The sequence below is a fragment of the Lathamus discolor genome, chromosome 6 (assembly GCF_037157495.1).
Source record: "Lathamus discolor isolate bLatDis1 chromosome 6, bLatDis1.hap1, whole genome shotgun sequence".
Classification (NCBI taxonomy): domain Eukaryota; kingdom Metazoa; phylum Chordata; class Aves; order Psittaciformes; family Psittacidae; genus Lathamus; species Lathamus discolor.
Genome location: NC_088889.1, coordinates 91,362,052 through 91,385,226, shown reverse-complemented (window position 1 = coordinate 91,385,226; position 23,175 = coordinate 91,362,052). Strand labels below are relative to the sequence as shown.

Here is a 23,175-nt window from a genome sequence, read left to right as displayed (position 1 = left end):
AAGTAGTTTCTTCTTCTTGTGGCAGTGCCTCCTTCTGACACCAGACATACTGCTGTTCCTTCTAAAGGTGGTAGGTGGTGGTTATGTGGCTGAGGATTTAGGTGCCAAATTTATTTGCTGAGGGACCGTTGTGCTTTGATGTCAAAGCCTGGAGTAAGGTATCACTCGTAAGGGGCATGGAGGAATCTGATACTAAATCCTACTCTCTGCCTTCCAGTCTTCAGAATGAATCTCTTATTATGTACCAGAGTAAAAAAGGTGTGTAGGAGAAGCAAGTCCTGAGCTTTTGAGTTTAGCTTAACCTTTCTGTGTCCATGTGTGCACACGTGTGCCAGCCCTCTGTTTGAAAAGCCTTTGTTGATCTTTCCCTTTTCTTCCTAAGGAAATGCCCCAGCAATGCAGCAGTGACGAGAGGTCACTGGCCAGCCTGCTAAACTTGCTCTTGGTTTTTTGTGCAGACTCTAATCCCAGTACCCAAGAACCACTTCAACCCCCTTCTTCAGAGCCTCTCCCAGAGACAGCGAGCAAAGAGCTGCACAACCACCTCGTGCTCGATGTTGACAATGATACAGAAAGCACTGCTCTGTAGTGGAAACTGCCCAAGTCCTTACAGGTTCCTCTCCTGGTGGGAAAACCCAACGGTGAAAAGCTTCTTTTGACGCTGTGGCAGGACTGTGTAGAGCTGGGAAGGGGATTTAGCCAGTCAGAAGAAGTTTAATGATCTGTGTCTCAACAATGGTTTTCAGAATCCTGGATGGAAGGAACCACTTACTGCAGAAATGTGCATAGGAAGCGTAATTGCTGCTGATACAGGTGGTATTGGCAGAGATTCCAGAAGCAGCAGAACATTAGTTATTTAAAGTGCATGTATTATGGAAATAATCTTTTTAATGTCACGGTTAGACTTTTATTCCTAGTTCTTAGCCATTACAAGGAGCTGCGTTGCAAGAGACATTCCCTCACTGATTTGCTGCAGATTCTTTTTAAACCATGAACCAAAAAAAGCCAGAGTGCTGGTGGCGACCGCGGGTTATCGGTCGCCTGGTCGAAACTGTGGATGTATTTTAGTGCCTTGAAGGACTGTCATACTGTAGAAGGAAACTCACTGTATCTTTAATCATTTCATTGCTACTTAACGATCAGTACTTACTACTTATGTCATAGTTACTTGTATTAACCAAGCCTGCTTTTGTTTATGTGAAACTCGCGACTGTTTCAGGATGCAGCTGTGGAAGTGGGGTTTGTGCTTTCCTTGGAATCGGTTGGATTTGGAAAGACCTTTGAAATGGCTCTTTGGGTTCCTCACTTGGGTGAACATTTATAAAATTAAAGATTGTCTTTTGTCAACTTGAAGGCATCTTTATTCATGTTTGTGAGTAGCGTCACTTCCAGTGGACGCGGAAGGTGACGCAGTCACTCCCCGGGCTTTGCAGCTCACCTGGTCTTGTTCTTGGAAGGACTGGCATTGGAAGCATACTGGGAACTAGGAATGAATATGTATGTATTTTTTAATATGTATATTCATGTTAAGCAAAAGTGAGTTCAGCTGCTGAGGGGAACCCTGGATACAGCCTGTATCACATGGAGAGATAAGATGGAACAGGCCACACCGTTTCTGTGAATGAGAGAGGGAGAGGAAAGCAGTCAGTTCAGGTAACATTCATACAACTACTTGAATTAATTTACTTAACCTGTAAATTCCTTAATATTCCATCATACATTTTATTGAAATTATTAATCTAGACCTCGGGCTTAACTGCGTTTCATACAAGCCTCAACAAGACACATTGCTGTTACTGTCTTGATGCCTCAGTGTGAATCTTGGGGGCTGCCCCATTGTTCCTTGTTCAGACAGCTTGTAAGAGGGAAGATGAGCCTTGCTACTGGCTGCAGACCTGCTTTCCTCTGGCACTACACCAGCACGGTACCAAGTTCTTGTAACTCAGAATTCAGTGTTAGGAGCCACAGTTTCTAATTCTATCGCTAAATTTGATGCTGATCCCAAACTGCCCCTAGGGTACCTGAGTCCAGGGTGGGTTGTGAAGGACCTAAGTAAGTTCTCAGAAACTCTTCAGGACTGGTACACTCCTCAGCTTTACACAAGTAGTTAATTGTCTCTGCTGGGATCAGCAGCTCCTGTTCAACAGTGGGTATGCTCTCAGTTGCATCCTCGCTGTCATCCTTGGTAACAAACAGCACATTCCATGCAGTTACAATAAGAGCATAGGGCTATGATGCTGTTAAAACTGAGGGTATATGCCCAAAGCACCAGGGCAGGAGCTAATCCCCATTTACTAAACACAGCTCAATCCTCTGGTCCTAGGAGTGCCCAGCAGCAAGCAGGGGTAGAGACTATGCTAGGTAATGCTGAGCGAGTGACTTTCACTTGGCTGTGTTGGTCAATTCATTAGTGAATCAAATGGCTGCATGAAATAACCCCACAGAGGTCTAGAAAGAAACTTGGGATAATATAATGAGGTTCTGTAATGCTTTAACACTGCTGTTCCCGTCTGCTCAGGTGTGTGTGCTTGTAAATGCTGCTTGAAAGGCGAGTGGGGCTGCTTGTTTGTGTGGTTTTGGGGGGATTTGGAGCTGAATTAGGTAGGTTCCTTACAGCCCAGATAGCTGAGGCTTACCTCAAAGCTCTGGATGGAGGCTGCCAGCTTGAGCCCGAGGGCAAGGCACCCTGCAACCACCTCTGCTGTCGACTGTGACTGGATGGTCCTTGATGGCCATGTCACGGGAGATGTCGCTACTGCCACTACCCAGTCTGGGAACAGTCTGGTGGGGATGTCATGGGCCACCACTAAAACTTTAATATCCTGGAGTAAAGCACTGCATGGGAAGAGAGTGAATTCCATCCGAAAGCACAGCACGGAGTTCTTATCAGCAGGTCAAGTTCCATAAACTAAGCAGTGAGTTGTTGTTTGCATTCCTAGGGCTGTGCTGGGGGATGGTGCATGCAGAGCATGGTGCACGCTTCCCAGCCAGCCAGCAGAAACCTTTTCTGACTACTCCAAAGGTCTTGAGTGGATGTGAGGGGAAGAAATGAGCATAAAAGCAGTAGGGATTTGATAAGCAAACGCAGGAGCCTGACAGCAGCTTGCTTTAAGAGGAATTCCCTTCACAGCAGAGGAAAAGATGCAGTTTTCATGAACCTGGATTTTGGGGAATTAACACAGGGCCCTGGAGCAACAAAGCTAAAGGCAAGAACTGGCTGAACTTTGTGGGAGTGGTTCGGTCGTGTTGTGAAAGGGCAAATAGCAGGCTGGAGGGCAGTGACTAACAGTCTAAAGATAATTTCTGGAATTCCAGTACATAAATCTACAACTGTTTACAAAGCAGGCTCCAGAAATGGCAGTGATTCCCAAGAAAGGAATTTTCCTGTTTTGTGAAGGCTATTAATGAAGTCTCCGTGCCTCAAAGATGGGCTGTAGTGCAAGAGGGCTGAGCAGGAGCCTGCTGGCAGCCCCTCCGCTGCATCCAGGAAAGGATGGGAGGACCTCGGCTCCTCTGTGGTCAGCAGGTATTCAGTGGGAGAAGAAAAGCTTGATACAACCATAGCTGATGTTCAGCCGAGCCTTAAAGAAGCATTCTCCCACTTCTGGTACTATAGTACTGTGAAACACTTACCTTGGACCTTGGCTTTGGAGGGATGCTAAATCTTGGATGATGAGGTGGATTGTGCTGCTGCAGCCCTGCAAAGGAATTGCTCATTGAAAACTCACTGTGACTATAAAACAATTCATCACCTACCTTACACAGGCTTTCCCTTTCAGTCACAGGTGCTGAGGACAGAGCAGGTTGTTCCTGTTGTGACAGAACATGCCATCTAATTCCATCAGGATAATGGTCTGGGCCAGTTGCCTGAATCCCAAAGCTGGGATCCCTGAGCCCACCCCAGCATTAGTCAGGTCTTTAAGCCTACGTATGGAGTAAGAGATGGGTTAGTAAGAGCTGTAGTTCCCTGGATCTAGAAGCCAAACGTGTACAAGGGTGCATTAAGGTTACTTGGCCACACAGGCAATCCATGTAGCTCACCTCCACTACATGGAACACACGGCTGGGGTAGAGAAGCAGCAGACCTGAGACGGGTTCTCCTCCGTGGTCCTCTAAGATGTTTTCAAGCAGTTCTCTGTGATAACCTTGTTTTAAAGGAGGAAATGGCAATTTGTCAAGTGATTTATGGCCCTAGGTCAGCGTTAGTGCTGTGCGCTCTGTTCTGTGCTCTCTGCTGCCACAGACAACGTGTTCACAGATCATGCTTCTATTATGCAGGAGGGACACCAAATCAGAGACATGAAAGCGTTGCTGCCATGGGACCCTCTTCTTGACGTAAGCACACTGCAATTCACATTAGCTCCTGAAAGTGTGCCCAAACCCGCAATGTTTCAGTAGCTGAAGTCTAAAATCCCCATTAAAGGTGTCCTTACGTCGTTACTGCTGGAGCTGCATCACCTGCAGGCCCCAAAGGTGATGTGGAAGCCCGGTGTGTGCAGCTGAGTCCTTCCTCATTGGCACTCACTGATACAGGTGTTTAAAATCACCTTAATGAGCCTCCGCACCAGATAAAAGCACTGGGCACCCATGGGCTGTTGGAGGGGTTTATGTAGAGCACTGCTCGCAAGACAGCATCAGGCTGTTTATGGAGCCTGTCTGCGCCCCGGGTTTCTCCTGACTGCTCTTCCTTTGCTAAGGCAGGGTTCCCCAGTGGCAGTTCCCTTTGTACGGTCCCGGAGCCCAGGCTTTTCCTGCTGTACGGACTCCGGCAATGCCTGCACTCCCCGCTGCTGCAGCCCCGCTGGGTTACCGGCTGCAGAGGCAGCACCGCAGTGGTGATCCTGGCTGCAGCCCCGCCGCCCCGGACGTGCCCTAGGCCACGGCGATGACCGCGGCGGGGAGCGGAGCGCCGGGGCCCTGCCATGGGGCCGTGCTCGCCCCCCCCCCCCCCCGCAGCCCCGGCACCCACCTGCGGCCGCCGCCGATCGCCGGCCCAGGCGGGCCAGCACCAGGAGCCTGTGGAGCGGGAGCCGGCCCGGCCTGGCCCGGGGCGCAGGGGAGCGGGGGCCGGCTCGCACCGCGAGGGCCCCGCCGGGCAGCCCCGGCCCCGCCGCGCCGTCACCTCCCCGCCGCGGGCCCAGGTTCGGAGGGCCCGGCCGGGGCCGCGCCGCCGCCTCCTCCGCCATGGCCGCAGCGCCCCGAGCGGCGCTCGCTCTTGTCGCCGTTACGGGCGGCCCGGGGACGGGGCTCCGCAGCAGGGCGGCCGCTGATGCAGGGGCAGGGTGGGTGCGGGTGCCCCATGCTGGGGCGGCTGGGCCGGGTTGGATCCCTCGGGGGTGCCCGGGGGCAGCTCCCTGCCCCGACAGAGCCCAGCAGCCTCCTCTGGGCACATGGAGGCGTTACCTGCCACGGGCATGGAAGCAGAGGGGAGCCAGGCGGTGGCTGCTGGTTCTGGACGCATCAAGCGAATCCAGACTGTTCAGGCAGTGCTCTGACCCCAAGGAGCTTAATTAAGTACTTATAACAGCCAAACGCCCCTCTTTCTGCCCTTCTCTTTACCCCCATTGTGTTGCAGGTTCAGGTCTGACAGTGGTGATGCTGAGCACTCGGCGCCTGTCACAGCCCGGCCCCCGTTAGAAATGAGGAAAGGACCACAGAGGAAGGTCTGTCTTCTTAAATAAAGGAAGAACGTTTAGGAAGCATTAAGAATTACATCGACCCTCTGCTAACTATTCTTATTTACACCAACTGACATTAGTCGCTGCCAGCTGGAGGCCAGCAGCCGAGCGCTACGCGAAGTACGCCCAGAGGAAGATGCCGGCGCACACGCACAGGAGCAGGTTGATGTTGAGGACGTGCTTCACCAGCGGCTTCTCCTCTAGGCAAGCCCCGGGGAGCGGCTCGGGTTTGGCCGGTGCCGTGTTGTCGGTGCTGGGCTGCTTGCGCTCCATCCCGCAGAGCCACAGGAGCGTGGTGAGCAGCTTGGAGTCCCCTTTGCTGTTAGTGGGACCTGGGGAGACAGCCAGCAGTGAGGTGTGAGTCGCGCCAGCAGAACGCATCCCAGCGCTCCTGCGCAAAGGGGGTTGACGCTGAAACACACCAGTGTTCTTTGACCGCACACACTAGCTACGCTGAGGTGTAGGGAGCCCTTCCATTAGCACCTCTGGGGGCTGCAGGACCCATTTTCCTCTTCCCTGGAACACTGAGCTGAAGTTCTATTCCCAGCATCGTAAGAAACGGTAACAGGAGACTAAGCCTAAAAGCTGAGCTGCGGCTGCTCGGTGCCCAGCGGCTTCATCACGCGATGCGGGGTTACCCCACGCGTGTAAAGTGGGTTTCCCCAGCAATGGTGTGGGTTAGGACATGCATGACTAAAAGCTGGGGAGACAGCGCTCGTGCCCCACAGGCGTGGGGCTCCCCAGCGCCAGGGCTCTTCCCAACAGCTTTTCCTAGATCAAAGGAACCGGCAGCAGAAGCTGCAGTTACATCGACAGTGTCCCGAGCCTGGCAGGACCAAGGGATGGTTGCTCAGCGCTGGAAGAGGCGCAGCGAGTTGCTCCCCGTGTTTGTACCTAATACGGACAAGTACAAGTTTTAAACACTGCAAATCCTCCTTCACTGATCTGTCAAGCTCTCCGCCCAGGGCTCTGGGGTCTCCCTGCTGCTAGAGGCGAGCAGAAACCACCACTGCAAAACAGAAACGGAACGCCATGAAAAGAGCTCTGCTTGGCCTCCACCCTCCCCTTTTCCGGCCACTCCTCCTGGCAGCACCCGCAGCTAGCGCGGGGCACCGGGCATGGCTTTCTGCATCCCATCAGCTCCTCCTCGGTTCCAAGCATAGGTAATGCCAGCAAGAGATGGAAGAGAAACTAAACCGCTGAGGTAAAACTGTCACTTTCAGCATGCCCTGAGGTGACTGAATCCAGAGGAAGGGGTTTAAGGTTTCTTGTCTTCAAAGCCTTTACACAGTGCCTAGGGTTAAGGGTAGGTGTTACTGGGCACGACGTTGGAGCACTTACATTTATTATCATCTGAACTATTCTCAGAAGCAATGCTTATATCCAGCTGGAGAGCTGGGCGCTCAGCTTCACACACTCCTTTGGCAGCATCAGGGGAAGGGCTGACTGCTAGGTCTGTCTTGGCTGGTAGATCCCCACGTGTGAACCAGGTAAGCCGACTTATCTGATGGCATGAAGAGCGGTGTTAAAGGAAACTGCTTTCTGGTTGCTTAAAGGGCTGCCTCAGCAGCAGAGCCTGCAGAGAGAATACTTAGAGGGGCCAAACCCTGTTCTCCTGCTCGGCTGGAGCAGGGGAACAGCCAAGTGCTCAGTTGGTTAACTACAGAAGTGGTGGCTACCATCAGTGTGGTGGGTTTAGCTGGGTCTGGAACACGACAGTTGTCTGCACAGGATGCTGTTCTTCTCTCTTTAACCAAGGAGGAGGCTTTTCTGCACGGGACCATCACTGGATGCAGATTGGGAGCGGGTCAGTGAGCAAAAAGAATGGGAATTGTGGCCGGAGAGGAATGACTCAAAAGAACTGGGGTTGCTGGGAGAAGACAGGCGGGAGTTAGGGTAATTTTCTTCAAATACGTAAGAGACTCGTGAAAGAGGAAAGTTCTCAATGTCAAGGAGAGGGTAAAGGAAAGGAGGAGCACGATGGAAGCTGGAAAGATTCAGGTTGGAGATGAGTTAAAGCCGGTGCTGGGAGGGAGGTGGGCTCTTGAGCTGAGCACGCACCCCCATGGGCACTCTCCCTCTCAGAGGAGGTTCGGAAAGGTGCAGGTTAGTGCTGTCTCCAAGCAAGAGGATGCGTTGGCTCTTTGGTTCCTGGCCCTCCTTCCTCCTGGTGATGCTTCTCTGTAGCCTCATTCTACCTACTGAAAGGAGTCGAACTGGCACAAACCTGTTCCAGGGGAAGTTTCTCTCTGCCCTTGAGTTCTCTTTTTCCTGTGAGTAAAAATGCTTCCTCGCTAAATTAGTAAGAGAGTTGGTAAAGATGACCCAGAAGCTGGAATTTCTTGGGAAAGACAGGGAAAAAAGCTAATTTGTCATGGTTAAACACACACGTTTGAGCTTAAGAACAGCTCTTTGTAGCATCTACTGTTGACCAGTTTCCAAGGTGGGACTCTGGATTTCTGGGACCTAAATGGCAGCAGGGTGCTGGAGCAGAGGAGGGGTTGTTGTTAGGGGTTAAGGCAAGTGTGACGGTCAATACTGAATGGAAACTTGCATTTCTGGGTTATTTATCCCCACGTGATTCCATATCCATGGATGTAGCGTGGGGCACACAGGGAACCGTTAAGAGATAACACAAGGACCCTGGCGGGTGACGCACCATTTCCTCCGCGGGGGGCTCTGTGAGCAGGCTCACGACCAGCACGGTCAGCGTGGAGATGGTGGCCAGGACCATGGAGAAGTAGAGGTAGTGCATGTACTTCACCACGCCCGGGCGCAGGTCGCTCTCTCCGCACTGCGGCTCTGGGTAGATGAAGTCCAGCACCAGCCGGATGGCGCCCAGCAGCAGCCCGATCACCAGGCCCCAGAACGCGCCCTGGGAGAGGAAGGATCTGCTTTACTGGAGCAAGGAGCACGTTTCCACGAGGATCCAGCCTCCTCCTCGGGATACAGGCTGGGCTGAGGCTGCCTTCTCAGGGGGTCTTTTCCTTCCTTCGCTGCTCTTGCGCTCTGGGTCTGCCGGTGGTGGTTCAGGAGCCTGGTACCTCTCTGTGGGCTCAAGTGGGTCATTAGTCTTGGTGTGGAGGGGAAGGATAACATCCGATATGCCAGGAGACCCTCAACCCTGGTGTTTATATCCCAATGGTTGCCTTAACCTGCAGGGCTGACAGCTGCTCTCTGCCTAACCACAGCCTGGTTTGGGAAGATTTTACCCTTACCCAGCCCCAGTCTTTATGGAGAAGCTGGAGCCTTAGGACTCCTGATGCCGTTTGGTCTGGCTCCTTCACTCTCTGTGCTCACTGTGCTTTCTCTAGTCCACGTAATAAGCAAGCCAACGGCTAACAAGGCCCTAAGAGGCTTCAGGAGGTGCGAAGGACATGCTGCAATGGAGCAGTGCAGTCACCTCACTCCTGAAGTGCCAGTGGAGCCTTGGAAAGCAGCAGGAGTTGCTCCCTCCCATCCATCCTGAAGATGGATGTCTGGGGTCAGGGCTGGGTGTCTTCCCCAGCAGAAGGTGGGTTTGAGTTCTAAAGGACTCCTGTGAGGGCAGCGAGGCCACAGGGAGCTGTTACCTTTTCATTCGCTCTTTTCCAGAAGCAGCCCAGGATGAACACCATCGCCACGGGGGGCTGCAGGTAGGAGCTGATGGACTGGATGTAGATGAAGAGCTGCCCTCCCTGGCCAGCCTGAACCAGAGGGATCCACAGGATGGAGACCACAGTGAGCAGCAGCACAAAGACCCTGGGCAAGAGAAAGGCACCGTTAGGCTTAGCTCAGGCTGTGCTTTTCCCATTGCTCAGCATGCAAGAGCCCAGCTGAGCTCTCTTGTAACCACGAGGCCTCCGCTCCACCACGGGTGGTCAGTATGAAGCTGCTACATCTGTACAGGGGCAGCGGGCTCTGAGGTGTGCCCAGATGTGTCCCTGATGCGGAGGCTCTGATATAACATCCATGTTGTGGCTCTCTGTACCTGCCAACAATCATGAGCTCCCACTCGGAGCACCGAGGACGGAAGTGCTTCCAGAGGTCCATGGTGAAGATGGTGCTGGCGCTATTGAAGATGGAAGTCAGGGAGGACATGAGAGCTGCGATCATCACCGACATCATCAGGCCCCTGAGTCCTGGGAACAGAAGGAGAAGTTCAGCAGCGCTGAGGAGTCCCCAGTGACCCCCTTGGGGTGTCCTCGAGTTCTTCTTTCAACTAGAACAGACCTGAAAAGGTGGGTTTAGCCCCAGTTTTAAATGGCACTGACAGGGAGGAGTTAGCGTTGATTCTTACCATTAACCACCTGGGCTTTATCTCCTATCCAGATTGGACTGAATTGGAGCTCTGGGTGCTGGATCATCACCCATCTCCTCTTGCACGCTGTCCCTTGCCACCGTCCCACCAAGCCCAGCATAAACCCCACTGAAAGTATAGCCGTGGGGTATGGTCCTCTCTGAACCTTTCTCACAGACACCCTTAGGCTGGGGAGTACTGCACCCATCCATCAGTGCCAGCACCGGCACCAAGCTCCTTACCTGTAGGCAGCAGCTCTAGGACCAGCTTGGGATAAGCAATATCGGAGCAGCCAGATGGGTTGCCACAGACTTTTCGGCAGATTTCTGCATCTGCACAAGCCACCAGATCTGAAATGAGCACAGGGGAGGGGGAGGCAGGGTTCTGCAGCCGCCATAAACCTGTCTGAACACGTCGGTCCAGTGAACGCCGTAAATCAAAGAGGGAAATACGGAAAGCTTGGAAAGCTTCCAGCCCAGGACGGGGCTGTCCCAGCACAGTGAGAAAGCGGCTCTGGCCTTCCCTGGTTTCCCTTTTCTTCCTTCCATGCAAAAGATAGAATCAGTGGAGGCAGCTGGCCTGCGTGCCTCACTCTTCCCTAGGAATGTTCCTTGCTTGAGGACTATCCACAGCCCAGCTCCTCAGGACAAGCGCATCCGCACGTTCCCACCTGGTGAGCACTCACTGACATTTGGGGTTGCTCTGAGTGCCCCAAACTTAACTTGCAGGGATAGCAGCACGCGGGGTGCAGGAGGGGCCCGATCACAGCGTGGAGCAGCAGCAGGGAGCAAGCTCAGACCCCATCAGCGCAACTGCTGTGAGCAGGATGACAGCACACGGAGCAGTGCATGGGGAGCCTGTGCCTGGGGTCTGCTGCCAGAGGATGCGTGTTCTCCAGCCACAGCTGGAAGAAAATGTCTTTATACGTGGGGCATTTGATGCATTGCAGCCTTTTCATTTATTGCTAAGGGCTGGTCCCGCTCCATAGAGTAGGCACAGCCAGTGACAGAGAGAATGCAGCTGTGTACAAGGCCGGGTTGGACACGGGGGCTTGGAGCAAGCTGCTCCAGTGGAAGGGGTCCCTGCCCGTGGCAGGGGTTGGAGCTGGAGGAGCTTTGAGGTCCCTTCCAACCCAAACCAGGCCGGGGTTCTGGGATATTATGGTCTCTCCTTCAGCACTTACCTGGGAAGAGAATTCTGCTGATCATGCCTGGCATCACCATCATAAAGAGGGGCAGGATTTTCAGGTAGGAGGTCATCAGGGAGCCTCCTTTGGCATGAGAGAGGTTTTTAGCAGCAAGGGACCTCTGAACAATGACCTAGAAATGAAGGCATTGGTTTGGTGCTGTCAGCAGAGGGGAGCCAGTGCAGGTGATGTGATACTGACTGCATACACTTTGTTCTCCTCTGAACTATTGAAATCCAACAAGGGTGAGCACTGAGCTTGGCTCTAGCTCTGCAATTCTTACTGCAGATCCTGATAAACTCACAGAATCACAGCCCTGAGCAACGCTGCTTGTGTCGCCAAACCTGACCTTGCTTCTGCAGTGCACTGTGCTGCACAGCCTGTGCCCGAACCACCCATAGTCAGGCTTCACAGCAAGGGAAAGGCTTAAGTTAAAAGCAAAGTTGGGATTAACTCCCAAACCCGGTCTGAGCCCTTTTTACATTGAGACGATTCCCCAGATTTCCTTGTGTTCGTCAGGTTTTGCATGTTCAGGATTGAAACCATCAGGTTTTACTGGACCCCACCAGGAGCAGCAGAGCAGTCCAGGCTGTGTCCAGGCACACCCGAGGTCTGCGACCAGATCCAGCCGACCAACCGCACGCTCTTGAAAGCAAAGAGCAAGCGGGCACGCACCTGATCTGTGCACCAGTACCACAGGGACGGGATGGTCATTCCCACCAGGACCCCTGGCCAGGGGAGGTCGGAGTTAACGGGGTCTCGGAATATGTGGAAAGCATCTTCCCTTGGCAAGCCGCAGCTGCTGTTCTCCTTGCGGGAGCTGGGAATGGCAGCGAAGTATTTTGTCTGCAAGCCTTCGAGACCACCAACTTCAACAAAGCCTGGAACAGGTCAGGAGGAGCAGTTACCACCTCTGCCCGGTGGGTACCCTGAGCTTCAGTCTGTAGTTTGCCATGGGTGATGCTCCGCAAGTGCTGTGTGCAGCATCACCCATAGCATCAAGTGTACTTTGCTATGGGTGATGCTTTAAAAACCCAAAGCTATGGACTCATGGGGTGGGGGATAGCACAACGCTAAAGGTTCTGCCTAGAGAAGGTGTTTGTTCACCTGTAGCACTGCTTCTGGATGTGTTTCTTTAGAGGTTTTCAGAGGGAACTTGTGCATTTTTAACACACAAAGAATTACTATTACATGAGCATCTATTCCAACAGGAGAACACAGAGAAAGCCACTCCAGAGCATCAGTTGTGTGTTAATTGTGATGATCCACCTTGTCTGTAGCCCTTGGTACAGCTTCTATCACAGTGTTAGGAATACCCCCCAGGGAAACACTCACTGAAGACCATGAGAGTCAGAGCCCCAATGAGCATGATGAAGGTCTGCAGCGCGTCCGTGTAGATCACTGCGGCCAGGCCACCTGGGAGGGCAGAGAAGCACCAAACTGGGACTGACCTGTAGCATCCTGTGCTCTGCAAACTGGTCACACTGGGACTCGGAGCATGTTGGGCTGAAATTTCTCATGTTTGAATCATAATGAGTCACCACTTTGTCACTAAAAAAGCCAAAGTCCAATGCAAGAGCCTGTACGGGAAATACATGGAAAAACTCCAGAGCAAAGCCCAAGCTGAATAAGGAGAAGTGAAATAAAAGGGTGTCTTTATGAGCAACATCACCAGGGGTGAGCAGTGGGAAAGGAGAAACCTTTATGGGTTTGGGATTTGCTGCTCGCTCTGTGCATGGCTCTTTTCCATTTGGCCACTCATAGGCCCTGAAAGGGCATCCAGGATTGACAATGCTTTCCACATTCCAGGGCTCATTGTTATGGAAAGCACTCATACCTCCAGAAAGCCCAGAGGAAAATGTATTGTGCAAATGCCTCAAGCGTAACTTCTCCTTAAAGCAGAAGTGCTCTGCATCCACGCATCCCTGTCGCCTGTGGCCCTACGAGGGGTATTAACTTACTCCTACCGGGTAATAGTTGCTTATCAGGCAAGTTGTCAGCTGCTTTCCCCCCTCCCTGTTATCCATACTGCTGACAAACCCAGCTTGCATGGGAAAGGCTGGACTCTGAGCACTGGTGCACTCATCACACAGGATCTGTGGCATGATCCGAAACTCAGCCCCGTACCTGCAACGGTGTAAACGGCCGTGATGGCCAGCAAGCCCACCACGGCGATGTAGAGGTCCCAGTGTAAGGCTTGCTGGATGAAGAGGGCCCCAGCGTACATGTCCACCTGGAGGGAGAAGGGTGTCAGCACGGTTCTAGTGCCCCTCGAAGCAGGTAGTGCCAGGGAACGTGAGCGTTCAGCTGACTGAGCTGTCTCCTACAGCAGAACCAACCTGGTTGGTAGCTGCTCGTGACCCCCAGCTCCCCGCTGTGTCCCCTCCATGCAGCACATCCCTCTGCAGCCCAAGCTCCTGCACACTGCGGATCAGGACCTGGTTCAATTCCTTGCCGGTGTTCAGGTGGGATGAGCTGATCCCTTCCCGGAGCCCCAGAGCCAGGGAATTGTGGCACCTCCTGCATTTGCTGTGATGGGAATTTCTCCCTGACGTGGTGACAGGGAGGTAACAGGGAGGAAAGGTGTCCTGGGGGCTGGGGCCAGCCCTGACCAGCTCGCTCTGCAGCCAGGTGAAGATGCTGCAGTTTGGGAGAGCTTTGGGATAGGCAGAGTGCAGGCCACAGAACGACGGGTATGAAAGCATCCTGGATGCAGGAATTGGGTTATCAGAGATCTCCATTAAAGAGCTGGTTTTTCCTAGAGCCACCTGCACCCCCTGACCTGTGGCTGTTTTAGCGGGGACAAGGCAGGCGTGGGTCACACAGCACATCCCTCTTTAGCCCTGTGCGTACAGGAAGAACACGAGCGGGGACCTGTCTGACTTCACAGGTCCCTGCCCCACCTCAGGTTAATGAACAGCAGCGAGGTGTTGTGCAAGGGTCGGGTCAGTTATTTATTCAAGGCCCTGCATCAGGCAGGAGCAGTGAATTGCTCCGCACTCTTCACCTGAGCACAAACCACCTCCTACGTCCTCATTCCCCCCGCATGCAACAGCGTCTGGTGTCTGTGCAGGCAGTAAATGTGCAAAGGGAAGCATCCGGGTGAGCTGCCAGATGTATGAAAGCTAACAACAGACACATCCGCACGCACAGCCCGACTCCTCAGTGAGCCGCTGCTCAGGATGCTGACACCCAGCTTCCCCCCCACTGCAGCAAGCGTTCAGGTGCTCCGTAGGGGAAAAGGAGTTACTCTGGGGGGGTTCTCACAATGCCTATAGTCTAATTTCCTCCGGTATTTTAACACAGCCTTTTCTGCAGCCAGCTGCTGCATCTCGGAGCCTCACCGATCCCGTTTCCAGCCCGAATTCAGGCTGATTCCAGTGTTTTCTACTTACTGATATTTTGGTGAAGATGTAGATGAACAAATAGAGAATCGCCAGGAACATCTGGATTCTTTTGCCTCCAAAACGTTTCTGCAAGTACTCTGGCATGGTAGTAACCTGTGGGAGACACAGGCCATCGGAACGGTGGTACCCAGCAGCTCTCCTCCCCATTAGCCCAGGCCCTGCAGAAGGACCCCAGCTGCAGCAGGAGATGTTAAACCCAGCAGCCAAGCAGGTGCTTTAGATCCCGGTAAATCACTGCTGGACACAACGTCCCACCTACGTACCCCCGCTGCGATGTAAATTGGCAGGAAGAGCCAGGCCAGCACCAGGACAGAGAACATCCCCTGCGGAGCAAACGGGAAGGAAGGTGAGGGATGCTGGGCAGGGTTGCGAGCGGCTGGCTCTGTGGGACACAGGGATGGGGTTATCCTGCAGAGGCCTCAAACCGCAGCAGCCCCTGGTGCCAGCCGGCTCCTGCAGCACGACTCTGAGCCTCTGGAGCTGCCGGACCTGCAGGGGCTGGAGTTGCCCTGCACAGCACCAGCGTCGCTGCTCCGCACTCACATTCCACTCGTAGGCAGTTGCGGCAATTCCCGAGGCGGCTCCTGACCCAGCCAGGCCGATGAAGTGGCCGCTTCCAACATTGCTGGCAAACAGGGATGCGCCCACCTGGAGAAAGAGGGAAAATCGGATCCGGCTCTGCACAAGGTGAGTGGGAACACAGGGATGCTGTTCCCCCGCTTGTGACTATGGAGGATGTGAAATCCTTGTCACCCGCTGCCACCTGCTTCTTTTCCCTACACATTCAGTGTCTCTGGCACCTTTATCCAGCTTCTTTCATTATTCACTGCCTATCGCTCATTCTGGGGCATGTTTAGCCCCATCTTGCTTCCAAAACCGTGTCTGGTCTTGTGCAGGGCAGCAGGGCAGAAGGTGGGAGGTAACAAGTAGAAATGTCAGGTCATGAGGTTCCTCTGTTAGTACGCACTGACTGAGCAGCCCAAATGGAAGACCTCAGTATAAAGCTGTGTCTGTGATGGGTAATTCTGGATGTCTCCAGGTCAAAGCATGCAGGACCAGGCTGGCATGAGGCCCAGGCTGCAGCATGTGGCCTGCAGCAGCTCTGCTCCCCCTGTCTCACATACGGAATAAACCAGGCAGTTTTGTAACTGCATCCATGCAAAACATGGAAGCACTGTTTATTCCTGTTTCCTGTTTGGAGAATTAAGTTCTGCTGGGCCAGAAGTGCTTTTGGCCTTGCTGTAGCCGATGGGCACAAGCGGTGTAATGATGGAGATACTTACAGGCCACCAAACCATCTGGCCTCCAGCTAGGAAGTAGCCTTTCACAGTGCTGCGCTGCGTCTTCCACATGGACTGGGGAAGCAGAAAAGCACAACAGAGGTTTCAGGAACCACTTCTTTGTGGAGCAGAGCATCACCAAGAGGGACTTCCCCTGCAGGAGACTCTGTGCTGCCATCGGGTGAAAGCAAAGGGTTCCTGGAAGGGCCTGCAGTTCCTGTTGGGAAATCCCAGCGGACAAGAGAGCAGCAGACAAGGGAGGGAGCGGCCGTGCACAAGGTTTTCTCCCATCTCAGCATCCTGATTGACTGCTGTGATAAGCAAAGTAAATCCCTCCAGATCAGCGAGGAAGTCAAACGGTTTTGGACAAGAGCTATGGGCATCCCTAAGTTTTGGGTCCGACCGGGAGCAATGCTCAGCATTGCACGTATTACTGACTCCTCTTCCTCAGGGATTTCAGGCGGTTTCATGCAATACCAGCACCATTATCACCGCATTGGAAGGGAGCAGCTATTCATCTCTGCCTTATGACAGCCACATTGTGCTTTTGCTCTTACAAAAGCCATGCCAAAAGGATGTCCTTCTGCCTTAATTACAACCAAACAGCGTTTGTAATTTACGAACTCCGCTGTCTAGACCACTGTGGCCAGGCTCAGGTGATTTATAGGACAGCAATTCCTTCCAGGATGAACAAAACATTATTCTTAGCAATACTTTATACTTAAACGACCTCTTCCTTACAAGGGTTCTTAAAGCTTGGCAAGCACTGGAGCTGAATAGCTCTCCTGGAGCACTAAGCACCCTTCCCCAGGCCGGAGAGAGGAAAAGGACCTGTAGACTCTTATCTCTCTGCTTGTTCAGTTGAACCCAGTGAAGTGCTGCCGGATTCAAGCCAAAGTGAAAGACTCTGGGGCCAAAGCAGCCCTGGTCTTCGGTAGAACAGGGCACATAGGAGGGCTCTCAATGGTATCTGCTTACCCACAGCCCAACCGCGAGGACGAACACGAAGTACAGCACAAGGACAGCGATGTCCACGGCTTCCAGTGTCCTCTGGGGAAACACGTCCCACGGGGGGGTCACAGGGGTGCTGCTGGTGCTCTCCATGGCTCCCTATGCAGGCCCGGTGCTTCTTCGCCTCGATGCATGTATCTGTTAAAGAACGGGTTGCCTGGTCAGGAGGGACCCGGCCTCCTCCTGCCTGTGGCTGGCCAGGTCCTTCGGCCTCTCTTGCACTTGTGAAGCCACATTTATAAGCTCCCCCCTGCAGAAGGTGGGGCGAGGGGTGGCCTTCAGCAGCCCGGGGCTCCCGCATGGACCAGCAGAGAGCAGGCGGTGGAACAAGTTCTTCCTCTGAGCACCATCGTGCAGCAGAGCACGGACCAGAGCAGCCTCAGCCACCCCGTCCCTCGGCCACAACCGGCTTCACCGCATTGTCCACGTGGGAACTGCAGCTGGAACCTGCCCTGAACTCCCCATGGGATGAGGTGAAACCACTGCAGTCCTGCACCCATTGCCAAGGGGTATGAATGAAGCCAAGAGGATGGAGGGGCAGGTGCAGTGGTGATGGAGATGCTGCGGTTTCTCCTGCTGGGCAGTATCCGGAGGGCAAACCTTGCCCTGTGTGCCCATTACACCCAGTCCTGCAGCACTGGGGCTGCGGGCTTGTGCACTTATGGAGAGGCTGGACAACAAATAAGGAGTTTTCTGGTGGTTGATACCATCCCATCAGCCGCTTTCCACAGCAGCAGCCTCCAGTACCAGGGCTCAATATGGTGCTGAGCTATGTTGGGGTTGAGTGGCAGTGGTAGCAGCACCAGGCTGGGACCAGGGGCCTGCAGCACCTTGTCAGAGCCTCTTCTGTGCCTCATAGAGCCCCCACATAACACTGAATTCCTTGGGAGCTTCTGCCTGGCAAGGATGCAGGGCGCCGAAGCTCAGTCTTACCTCTTTAAGAGGCAATATGTCTTGGCTGTCACTGAGTTTTTACTGGCATGTTTAGCTAGGAAAAGACAAACAGGGTTTGGTATGTCAGCCCCGGGATGCTGCTGACCCCATGCTGACACCTCCTGCTTTCCCTTTCTCAGCTCTGACAGCGCTGTTTCTCTCCATCCCAAGACACTTCCCATCTCAGGTGGGTAGCACGGCAGCACAGACAGCGCTATAGGATACACACGCTCAGTCCCAGTCAGGATTCAGCCCACACAGAGGAGAGAGTTGTGTCCATCCCTCCAAAACGCATGTGGATTCAGAGCTCTGCACGCATTAGCTGTGCCCATCGGTGGTGAAAGGTGGGGGATGCTCCAGGGGCATCCCCGGAGCTGAGAGCCAGTGCCCCATTGAGGCTGCTGGAGCCGGCAGGCCCTAGGGAAGGGGCAGCGCTCGGGCGCTCTGGTTTCACATCCCGACTGCACGGCCCAGTGGAAATTTTGCCTGCTTTGTGCATGCAGCTCACGGCTCGGTGCCCTCGGCTCCTGGCACCGACGGCAGCGCTGTCCCCGCCAGAGACCGCGCGGCAGGAACATCCGTGGCATGGAAATGAAGCGGCTGAAGCCAGCCCTGTATCAATGGTGCCGGGAGAGGCGCAGCCCACGTGGGGCTCGAGGGACCCACCGGGACCACTGGAAATGCCTCCTCGAAGGGGGGGGTTAAAGCATCCCCAGGTCCATCCATCCTCCTGAGGACACAGCGCTGGACCACGGCCCCCAACCCTCGCACCGACCACAGCTCCCCGACTCGAGGTACAAGCTGAAAGGGAACTTACTGCGCTCAGCCGGGTCTCATTCTGTCCCCTGCGCCGGGCACCACCGAGCCTCTGCCAGCTGACAGCTTAAATATTGCCAGAGGGTCGGGATTTGCCAGCGGAGCCGTTAGCGGTGTCCCAAGGAATGAGGAGGAATATCGATAGTCAAAGTTAAACTACTGGCCCGGCGTCCCTCTCTCGGTGTCCCGTGGCTCTGGTGAGGAGCCGCGCGTTATTTTCACTCTCAGGGCTCACGGGTCAAACTCCACAGAGTGCCTTTCTCTTAAGCAATCTGCACAGCCAGAGAAGGGACAGGCAACAATAACCCAGCCACGCTGATGTCCTCCGAGCTGACAGCCCGCGGCACGGGGGGGAGCTGACAGCAGAGTGCCGGAGCCTCGCAGAGAGCAGAATCCACCCATGGGATGGATGGCGTTTGTCACTTGCTCCCAGTTAATCCCAGCGCCAGGCTGGAGGTTTTGGCTTCAGCATCATCGGTCTGAGAACCTGATAAACACCTACAGGCAATTCTTGACATTGATAATAGAAGCGAGTTTGTTAACGAGAAAAGGGCACCCCAGGCTCTGTAATAACAGAAAGCAAAGCCTTGGTGTCTGTATTTTGTCCCCTTGTTTCACTTTTGGCTTATAGTGCAGATGAACATAGCTAAAGGTCTTTGAACCTTGCCATTGGAGATGCTTTCATTTGATCTGCTGGAACTTGGAAAACTCAGATTTCCCCAAATTGCGTTGGAATTTGGGGCTTCAGACCCAGCAATCAGGTGCACTGCGCTGGCTCCCCGTCTGTGCCCCTTTTTCCTGACTTCCAGCCCTTCCATTCTGGAGGTGATACCTCAGTTTGTCTCTTTGGCATCCTTTATGGCACCTGGAAAATCATTATAGATAGTGGCCCTTCGAACCATTATCAAGATACTTAGAGAGAGGGTTCAAAGTGGTTGCACTTTGGCTTGGAGATGCCAGCCTCGTGCTAGTTTCCCCCTGCTACAGCTGCCCTCGTGCCTTCACCGTGACTTCGCTAAAGCTGCTCATTTCCTCTTTGAAGCCTTTTCCCCCATTTCTTGCAGGGAAGGGTGAAACCCCTTAAATACTCCGAGCTTCGGGATGTAGCCGGGGTTGTCAGGTCACTGCTCCCGGCTCTGGCAGCGGGGGAAGCAGCACCCGAGGAGCTGGAGCCTGCATTCCCTGCCTGACCCCGCGCTGCTGCCTGACTTATTATTTCCTTCCCAAGGACAGGCTTTCCTGTGCCGAGGATCCCGTGACCGGGGCTGACGCAGGGGCTCTGTTGAGCCGGGGCTGTGAGGGGAGTGCCAGGGCACCGGTTCTGGGGAGAAATGCGTTCCTGTTTGCAGTTACCAAGAAGCAGCAAAGGCAGCGTGCGATGGGTGATGCTGACTGCCAGGGAGGCTCCGGGATCGGTTCTGCAATGGGCAGTGGGAGGTTTTGCATCTGCACTGGGCAGCTTGGGAGCCTTCCAGTGCCTGAAGGGGCTACAAGAAAGCTGGAGAGGGGCTTTGTAAATGGGCACATAGGGACAGGCCAAGGGGAATGGCTTGAACCTGCCCGAGGGGAGACTGAGCTGAGCTCTCAGGCAGAAGCTCTTCCCTGTGAGGGTGCTGAGGCGCTGGCACAGGGTGCCCAGAGAAGCTGTGGCTGCCCCATCCCTGGCAGTGCTCAAGGCCAGGTTGGACACAGGGGCTTGGAGCAAGCTGCTCCAGTGGAAGGGGTTCCTGCTTGGAGCTGGATGAGCTTTAAGGTCCCTTCAACCCCAACCAGGCTGGGGTTCCACGATTATCCCCAGGGCTGCGGAAGAGCCAGGCTGGCTGAGCCGGGAGCAGCAGGAGGGCCTGAGCACTGTAAATGCACGTGTCCAGCAGGGGATTTCTACCGGTCACCTCTCTGTTAGCTCTGCTCAGGGCTCTTTGACAGTTGCCGGTGCTGTGGCCTTCAGGGAGGCACGAGCAGCCTGCTGTAAACAGGCTAAACTACAAGCAGAAAGCCGATAGCAGCCGGCCCCTATCTGCTCTTAGTGTAAAGGAGATAAACCCCTCTGGGGACATAAACCCAGCCTCAGCCAGGAATTCCTTTGCAGAGAGAAACAGCCCCTGGCTCATCCACTCTCTCGATGCTTTCTTCTGAAGGCTGCAGGAATACTCCGCGCTATGCCAAGAATGCGCTGCTCACACCCAGCACATGAACCTGGCTGCGGGTGCGCACGCAGGGCCGGGCGCGCTTGTGCCGTTGTTTGCCCTGTTCCCAGCCCAGGGTCGGATCCTGCAGCTCCCTCCTGGAGGGGTGAGGGTCAGCGGTCACAGCAGTGCCTGGGGCAGGATTCCACCTGCAGCCGTCACACGAGCAGTGTCGCGCACAACACCGAGGTCCGTGCCATCAGGAGGCAGAAGGCAGTAGCTTTATTTCGGGGACGGCACACAGGCATGGGGGAGAGGCTGAACTGTGACTACGCACGAGTCCCATTATCAAATAATACGACCGTAAGTCAGAAGTTCTGGTTCTTCGAAAATATTCCCATAAAAATACCAAAGGGGTTGGAGTTCCACCCGTGCTGGGAAGGTACGACACGTAGCAAAACCTATGTACAGCGCTTTCACCTTTGCGAGGGAAAGAACCTCGGGCGGTTTCGATACTGAATATGCGGTTAGAAAAATAAACCCAAATGAACTGAATGCAGTGTGCAGCATCCCAGCCACGTGGAGCTGGGGCAGCGCTGCCCTGGCCCTGCTGTCAGGGCTGGACAACACTAGAAGCTACCTGGCACTTCAAGCTGTATGAGCTGAGAACACTTGTGGAAATGCACTTCACTCCCTAGAGCAGGGCTTAAAACCGGACTGAACCCCCCAGATTTGATGGTCATCAGGTCCCCCCTAAGTAATGCACCAGTCCCTGCGCTTGAGCAGGGGCTGCAGGAGGAGCTCTGGCTCTGGCAATAGACGGGAGGAAGGTTCCCTACGCTATGTCTTCCACTGGGCAGGATGTCGGAGCGAGTGGAGTCTGAAAGGCAATGGATGCGGGTTGCACGGAGCGATGCTTCCCAGTGCGAACGCACTGGAATGTGGTTGCTGCTGGCAAGCTCGGGGGGCACCGTGTCACCCCGAGGGGCATGCACTGAGCAGGGGATGCTGCTTCCCTTCCGTCCCAGGGACACCGCATCTAAACAACAAGCAGACATTGTTGGAAGGTTGGACCTGCACACTCCGAGTTCCCTGGGTACACTCAGCATGAACAACCGGCCATAGACGAAAGGGACTCTCGGGATTCCAGCCCTTGGGAGCAAATATAGGACAGGGATCTATTTCTCACTGGTCTCTGCCCCTGAGGCACCAGAATGCTCAGGGATTTGTGTCTCCTGGTGAGTTCCAATAAGCCTGTAGTGCTGCTGCTAAACTCTTGGGATGATGCCAAGACCTGCCAGTCTCTAACACACCTTTAAGCAAAGCTGGTGGCCAGGAAGGACTCTGGCCTTCCCTTACTCCAGCACAGCTGGGCAGAACCAGACTGGCTCACATTTGGGACCACACCGACCTGCCAGAAGGGTTCTGAAAGTTGTGTGGCATCCCGTTGCCACCGGCCAGCAATGGCATGCTCTGGGAACACGAGATGGGGGGGCTTTACCCAGGGGCGTCTAAATCCTGGAATAAGCTGGGAATGGAGGACACCAGGAAAGCTCTTGTCAAGACCAGTGAGCTGCTCACCTTCATGTCCCTGTGCCTCACCCTCGCACCCATCCACCACCCCCTGTGGTGCCCTGTCAGCATCCCGACTGCCCCGAGCCCCGGTCCATGCTGTGCTGGGTGGGAGCAGGCTGCAGCAGCGGGCACACAACCGGCCTCAACGGGAGCAAATCGCACTTGGTTGGCAATGAACGCCGCAGCTCATGGGATGCTGCCCATCACCAGGCCAGGGGGGACGTCATCCGGGGGCTGCGCTGGCTCTCGCCGACCTGCACGTCACTGAGCGCCCGCTGCAGAGAGAGCAGAGAGAGGAGATGCGCACGGGCCAGGGATGTCCTGGCTTAATTCTACCCCTGCTTCCCACTGGATGAGTGTTGTGGTTTAAGGCTGAACCCAGGACAAGAAGGCAGTGCAAGTGTCTGCTTTGCAAAGCTCCAACCCAGCCTCCGTTAACCAAGAACGCTGGACCATGACAATCTGCTTGACTCTCCATGGGGCTGGTGACCCTCAACCCTCCTGCACCCACCAACCAACCTGGGCACTGAAACCTGGCACCTTACAGACACAGAGCCCTCATCTGGCTCCCACAGCTCACGTGCAGGTAAAACACGGACATTTAACAGAGCCCCCTCGCCGGCTGCCTTTGCGAGCGGAGCTCACCTCAAACTTGCTCATGAATTCTGCAAAAATGCCAAAGAAAGCCTCAGAAGTTGTCATTTTCGAGTCCTCCCCGAAGAAGGACAGCACCTTGCCGAACTCCTCCATGGCCTTGTGCTGCAGATCGTCCAGGGATCGCATGGCAGGCTGGGCACTCTCCAGGAAGGACTGAGGGAAGCGGCTTAAGGACAAACAGCCTGGTACAGGTCAGGGTCACTTCTGCTTATCAAATGGCTGGGTTT

At 54.4% G+C, this 23,175-nt stretch overlaps 4 protein-coding genes across 11 annotated transcripts in view; 1 reads left to right on the top strand and 3 right to left on the bottom strand.

Moving 5' to 3' along the window:
* The window catches only part of ARHGAP17 (Rho GTPase activating protein 17), a 44,588-nt gene extending 43,241 nt beyond the window's left edge, over positions 1-1,347 (top strand). For 2 of the 5 annotated variants that reach the window (XM_065684915.1, XM_065684919.1), the window contains one exon: positions 459-1,347. In XM_065684915.1, coding sequence (XP_065540987.1) covers positions 459-589 — 131 coding nt within the window. In that variant the 3' untranslated portion in view covers positions 590-1,347. The remainder of the gene's footprint in view (positions 1-458) is intronic. The other 3 variants (XM_065684918.1, XM_065684917.1, XM_065684916.1) reach the window with 2 other exon arrangements.
* TEX47 (testis expressed 47) lies at positions 871-5,400 on the bottom strand. Of its 3 annotated transcripts, none has more exons than XM_065684923.1 (6): positions 4,970-5,400; positions 4,042-4,145; positions 3,634-3,698; positions 2,637-2,835; positions 2,022-2,181; positions 1,491-1,615 (listed from the first exon to the last, which is right to left on the bottom strand). In XM_065684923.1, exons 1-6 carry the CDS (start codon positions 5,184-5,186, stop codon positions 1,578-1,580), a joined length of 783 nt encoding a protein of 260 aa, XP_065540995.1. In that variant the 5' UTR covers positions 5,187-5,400; the 3' UTR covers positions 1,491-1,577. The 3 variants fall into 3 exon arrangements, with proteins under 3 accessions (XP_065540997.1, XP_065540995.1, XP_065540996.1); XM_065684924.1 differs by having other exon boundaries at positions 2,022-2,136; XM_065684925.1 differs by lacking the exon at positions 2,022-2,181 and having other exon boundaries at positions 871-1,615.
* A 256-nt stretch (positions 5,401-5,656) lies between these two features.
* On the bottom strand, positions 5,657-18,787 carry SLC5A11 (solute carrier family 5 member 11). Of its 2 annotated transcripts, XM_065684911.1 has the most exons (16): positions 18,592-18,787; positions 16,809-16,979; positions 15,834-15,905; positions 15,094-15,198; positions 14,814-14,873; positions 14,539-14,643; positions 13,271-13,376; positions 12,479-12,559; positions 11,819-12,024; positions 11,141-11,276; positions 10,200-10,307; positions 9,649-9,799; positions 9,251-9,419; positions 8,338-8,553; positions 7,020-7,182; positions 5,657-6,010 (listed from the first exon to the last, which is right to left on the bottom strand). In XM_065684911.1, exons 2-16 carry the CDS (start codon positions 16,932-16,934, stop codon positions 5,790-5,792), a joined length of 2,025 nt encoding a protein of 674 aa, XP_065540983.1. In that variant the 5' UTR covers positions 16,935-16,979; positions 18,592-18,787; the 3' UTR covers positions 5,657-5,789. The 2 variants fall into 2 exon arrangements, with proteins under 2 accessions (XP_065540983.1, XP_065540984.1); XM_065684912.1 differs by lacking the exons at positions 15,834-15,905; positions 16,809-16,979 and having other exon boundaries at positions 18,592-18,606.
* A 2,196-nt stretch (positions 18,788-20,983) lies between these two features.
* Positions 20,984-23,175, bottom strand: part of GRID2IP (Grid2 interacting protein) — a 37,308-nt gene continuing 35,116 nt past the window's right edge. Inside the window, exons 22-23 of the mRNA XM_065684899.1 lie at positions 22,937-23,101; positions 20,984-22,566 (exon numbers count right to left, since the gene is read on the bottom strand). Of these exons, the coding sequence (XP_065540971.1) occupies positions 22,495-22,566; positions 22,937-23,101 (237 nt within the window). The 3' untranslated portion in view covers positions 20,984-22,494. The remainder of the gene's footprint in view (positions 22,567-22,936; positions 23,102-23,175) is intronic.